The sequence below is a fragment of the Colletotrichum scovillei genome, assembly GCF_011075155.1.
Source record: "Colletotrichum scovillei strain TJNH1 chromosome Unknown Contig00003, whole genome shotgun sequence".
Taxonomy (NCBI): Eukaryota; Fungi; Ascomycota; class Sordariomycetes; order Glomerellales; family Glomerellaceae; genus Colletotrichum; species Colletotrichum scovillei.
Window position 1 is genome coordinate 1951960 of NW_023336261.1, and position 5239 is coordinate 1957198.

The 5239-nt window shown below is 54.3% G+C and overlaps 1 protein-coding gene across 1 annotated transcript; it reads left to right on the plus strand.

The window, feature by feature from the left end:
* Positions 1-3402: 3402 nt before the first annotated feature.
* On the plus strand, positions 3403-4690 carry HER10_EVM0008586 (uncharacterized protein). The gene is made up of 2 exons (XM_035478102.1): positions 3403-3998; positions 4067-4690. The coding sequence occupies exons 1-2, from the start codon at positions 3593-3595 to the stop codon at positions 4453-4455; spliced, it is 795 nt and encodes a 264-aa protein (XP_035336313.1). The 5' UTR covers positions 3403-3592; the 3' UTR covers positions 4456-4690.
* The last annotated feature ends 549 nt before the right edge of the window (positions 4691-5239 follow it).

The following is a 5239-nucleotide window of genomic DNA, read 5'->3' on the forward strand; positions in this document are numbered from 1 at the left end:
AAAATTTCGATCGCTGCCAGTCCGTTGATCCGTTTCGTGCAACTCCATGACATCCATGCCCAAGAGAGATAGTCACACCGCAATACAACAGCAGCGCCCGCAACGTTCGACGCGTCGTGGCCTCTAGGCTCTAGCCCGTGAATGAATTTTGCCAAGATCACATCAATATGAGTCAAGGTCGCGTGACTTGTCCGCATGCGGAACTTCTTTGGACCCTGAGAGGCCACCAACCCATGCAATGCCGGCAGCCGTAGAGGGGGGCGCTGAGCAATGACTATACCAAGCAGACTCTAGGATCTTGTCCCCCGATCCCAAGAAGGGTCCGGGTGATGTGATGAGCCCATGTCATGATCGGCTCGTCAGCCGCAGCGCACCGTTGTCCGCCCAATACTCTCTTACGCTCTTCACGAGTCCATATCCCCCTCTATCACTGTCACTTTGTGTATGTAAACGTGTACGAAGTGTACACTCATCACGGCCGGCCGTGATTCCTTCGTTACGCTGCGCATATGCCGCGAAAGTTCAATCCATCAAGAAACCCGATGGCCCCCAAGGGCCCCCACGAGCTCCATCACCGCGGGCAGGCATCGAGTATACATGTAGGATAGCGCAGAAGTCAAAACTCCACAGCAACGAACCATGACCGTGGCTTCGAGGAGCTTGTGTCCAAGTCCCCTTGGCGCGCGTGGATAGAGACAGGTGTGAGAGGGTCCCCACGATGCTGTGTAACCATCGGGGAGGAGAGAAGTGGGCGGGCGGCCATGTGCACCTCGGTGCCGAGAAAACGATTTCCGTTGTCACCAGTCTTTGCTGCTTCCTGTATCCATACAAGTATACTTTTACCTCACAGTTACACAACGGTTTCTGAACCCTCCTCTATCCGACTCGTGGCTCTGCAGACTCCAGACTTTGGAGAAGAGGCATCCCGATATCGCACTCGTGATCTGCAGGTGACCGGCGCAGCGATGCTTCGAATAACGAGAGCGATATCGGAGTGAGATCTGTTGATCCACCGAGCTCGGTGAAGTCTGTGCTCTTGGGTTTGGGTAGTTGTTGGTTCGGAAAGGGTTGGTTGGAGCTCGAGTGAAGGGGAATTGCTCACCATGGGTGAGTGGACGGGGGATGCCACGATGGGCGCTGATCCTGGAACCCTGCCCCCGGGGCCGGCCGGAAGGGCGGGGCCATGTCACGGAGCTACTTTGCTACTTTAGACGGACGGAACACTACAGGTAGAAGTGACTAACTTCGACCTGGATCTACCGACCAAATGCCGCATCCACTTCTTCACGTTGTTTTCAATTATCGATGTGGACGATCCTAAAGAGAAGATCTGTGATAGTGACGGGTCGTGCAGTAAGCTTTGGACTGGCCGATGTTAGGATCAGAGCCGCCTCACGTAGTCAAGAGCTGTAGTGCCGTTAGTCCAGCACGTCCATTTACCATTCGGCCGGGAACAGGATGAAATCTCTTCCTTAGTATACGGTCTAGTCTAAGCGACGGGCGACGACTGCAAGTTAAGCCGACTACCACGTTAAGTCAGTTGAGAAAGCATTTCGTCATAACGTTCTGATGGAGCGTTCGCTTTGCAGAGTCGACTAGCGTAGATCGGAGAGAATAACAAAACAAGCAAACGGCATATTCCATGATGGGTAAAAACCAGTGCAAAATACGCCTTTCCCACTACCCTATCCCACTACCCGAGTCTGGATCTCTCCTAGCCCGTCCATCGGCAGATCTCCCTCCTCCCACATGGGCAAATTTTCCCAATGGCAGATCCGGAAGGGAAAGAAAATTAGTTGACAGTCCCGCGAGCTAATACGGAATACCTCTAGTCGAAAAGCCTCCTTGCGCCTATGTATGATGTAATACCGAAGGAGGGAGGGGGACCTGGGCTCAAGCCGCACCGGCGAGAGCGGGAGGAGAAGACCCCCAATGTGTCTCAGTGGGAAGGACAATCAATTTCTGCAGGGTCCAGAGTGCCCAGAGGCGCTCGACGTCGGGATGTGCGTTGACTGACGGTGTGGCCCAGAGCCCTCCATTGTCAAGCCAGGAACACTGCCCTCAGTCTTTTGTGCCAATGTCTCAACGACCACGATGGGATCTCTCCGAGGGGGGGCGGTGAGCATGGGGACAGGGAAGAGATCAAAGTGAGAATGTCTCAACGGCATGTGGGCAGAGACATCTCCCGTTTGTTCCTCGTAAAGACTCCTCCCCTCTCAACCGCCATGGTCGTTCTCTTTGAACCCCTCACGATGCTGACGACGTGCGATGTTCGCAAAACCGCATTCGGTAGCAAAAGGTACCGGATTCAGAAAAGGTCGCTCGAGCAGCTCACCAACAGCCAAGACACACGTACTATGCCTATACAGATCCCGGCCGAAGACAGAAAAAACGGGGTACGAACGAGTTTAATCCCCCTTGGGGTTCTTTAGCTCTTGAGCTCTTTAAGCTCTTTAGCTCAACGCTAACCTATATGTCATGGGCTTGACCTCTAGGTGGCCTTGGCTTCCTGTCGACTCCGAAGCTGGCTGTGTCTCTTGGTCGCCACCAAAACCAACAACACCACCCAAGGAGAAGAAAAAATCGCCCATCACAGGACCCGATCCCGCCGTCGTTCTCTGTAGACTGTAGTAGTTCAGCAATGATCGGAGTCCCGTCCCAAAGCTCAGGTCGCACCCGCATCGGCCGCGGCCGCCTAGAGCAGAGGCACGGATCTCAATTGCCGTGAGCCGCATGCGAAAGACACGCGACGCCACGTCCCGCTTAGCCCAGAGGCCTGGACAACCTTGACCCATAACCTTACCAAGCGCTTGGAAAATACTGTAGAGAGGCCCAATGATACTATGGTAGGCGTTTACAGTTGTTACTACTGTCAATGTCATCACAAAGTCCAACGAAGTCGTGGCACAAATGTGAAAGATGTCTCTGATTTCTCCAATTTTCTATCACGCTCCTCATAATTTCTATCGTTGCTCTATGAACCTCACATTCAAGCGAACAGAAAATCATAACCAGGAGCATTTCGTCCTCATCAATATGCTTAGCTATCGATTAACATGGCGCGGTAAAGAGAGCCAGTGAAGAGAAAATCCTGTTAGCCCCTCCGCCCATCACATCTATACCAGCCCTCTTCCGGCGAACCGGGAACCCAACCCATCCAAAGAGCCCCATCAAGCCACCGAAAGCCACTGCCGCGAGACGCTTGTGAGAATCTGGCCCGTACGGCCGTCGCGGCGTAGACCGGCGGCTTTGACAAGCGTCGAGCGTGGCTTTCTCGGTAGGTCCTCCACGCGGGGTGCATGCCGTTCTGCGTGTAGAACGGCAGTGCAGATGGGCAAAACAACGGGAGATAGAGCAATATGGTGTTCTCGCAAGGGAAGAAAGACAGACAAACATCAAACTCCAGAATGGTATAAGTAAACGTCTTGTCCCGGATGCCATGATGAAGTTTTTGGATAGACCAGACAGCCTCAACTCTCTCACACAACAAACATCCTCCTCATCAACCAGACCAACAAGACCTTTTCACTAAGGTTTACCATCCTATCCTCACAACCGGTCTCTAATATCTAATCAACACCAACAACCAAAAATGGCTCGCCGCGCTTCCCTCATCGTGACAGCCCTCCTGGCCGTCTGCGCCTCCGCGGCTCCCGCCCCGATGCCCCAGCGCTCGGCAAAGATCACGGCCGTCAAGAACATCTTCACCGTTGGCAACATGTCCTTCGCCAACAGGCTGTACTGGGACTTTAGCAAGCTCGCCAACGGCGCCAAGGTGCCCGACGGCCTGCGCGTGAGCGGCTACCCCGTCAGCGACACGCACGTCTTCGTCACGCAGAACGCCTACATCAACGGCGGCTACCTCAACCTCAAGGTCGACGGCGGCCAAAAGGCCAAGCCCTACAAGTCCGGCGAGGTCGTCACCGTGGCCCAGAACATCAAGTACGCCTCTGTCCGGACCGTCGCCGTCTTCTCCGAGCCCGCCGGTGTCTGCAATGGTAAGCCCCCTTTTCCCACGGATCTCTTTCCTCGTCATCATACCCAGCGACTAACGCAACACCAACAGGTATCTTCTTCTACAAGAACGACAACCAAGAGACCGACATCGAGTGGCTCTCCGACGCAAACTCCCAGAGCAACGCCGGCAAGCGCCAGGTCTGGTTCGCGAACCAGGCCACCAGCAAGTCCTCCCCCAAGTCCTGGCTCTCCGTCCTCCCTCCCACGAACCCGACCGCCACGGAGCACGAGTACCGCATCGACTGGATGCCCGGCGTCGTCCGCTTCTTCGTCGACGGCGTCCAGACCTGGCAGACCACCCAGAGCGTGCCCTCGCAGGCCGGCCCCTGGGTCTTCAACAACTGGGCCAACGGCGACAAGGGCTGGAGCGCCGGCCCCCCCGCCACCGATGCCATCTTCAAGATCAAGGAGATTGACATGTACTACAACACCGCATGAGAAGCCTACCTAACTCGGCCAACACACATCAGGGGGCAGGGCTTCTGCTCCACAGCTCGGAATTTTTCAACTTCATCGTACATACTTTTGGATAACGACAAGGCAATTACTTCATGAGGGGGATAACGATCTTTGGACAAAAGGAAATAATTGGACATAATGAAGGAAAACGGACAATAACTTCATGAATAAAATGGAACCGGCTAATAAGGAGGAGGACATAATAACGAGGAGGGCTTAATTCATGACCATAATACAATAGTAATGGACATAATAATACAGAAAATCAGAAAACCCCAACATCACGTCATTACCAAATGCCCTGCAGCAGCCGATGCGCACCATTGTGAGAAGAAATGAGAATAACCCTAGGCAGCGGATTAAACAGCTCACCGGGACGGATACATCGTCACCGACCCTCAAGCATTTGCCGTATCCGAGTAAAAAAAGTACCCGGCGGATGGGGCGATATCCGTCCGATGCGCGGAAGCGTGGAGGCGGGCGGGCGGCCGCAGGGCCTGCAGTAGCAGCAGCAGCAGCAAGGGCAAGGCCATGCAGGTAGGAGAGAAAGAAGACAGAGCTCTCTTCTCATCCTCGATGTCCGCGGGTGAAAAAAAGCTACTGTCAAAGCTATGAACAATCAGGGTCCCCACGATCTTCTCTCCCACGATATGGAGGGGACCCCGGAAAGTGATGAAAAAGGGTTAGCGGGTTGGAAGATCATCCCATGCGAGAACAGGGGGGGGGGAGGGGGCATTTTCGACTTTTGGATGCGACGAGCTTC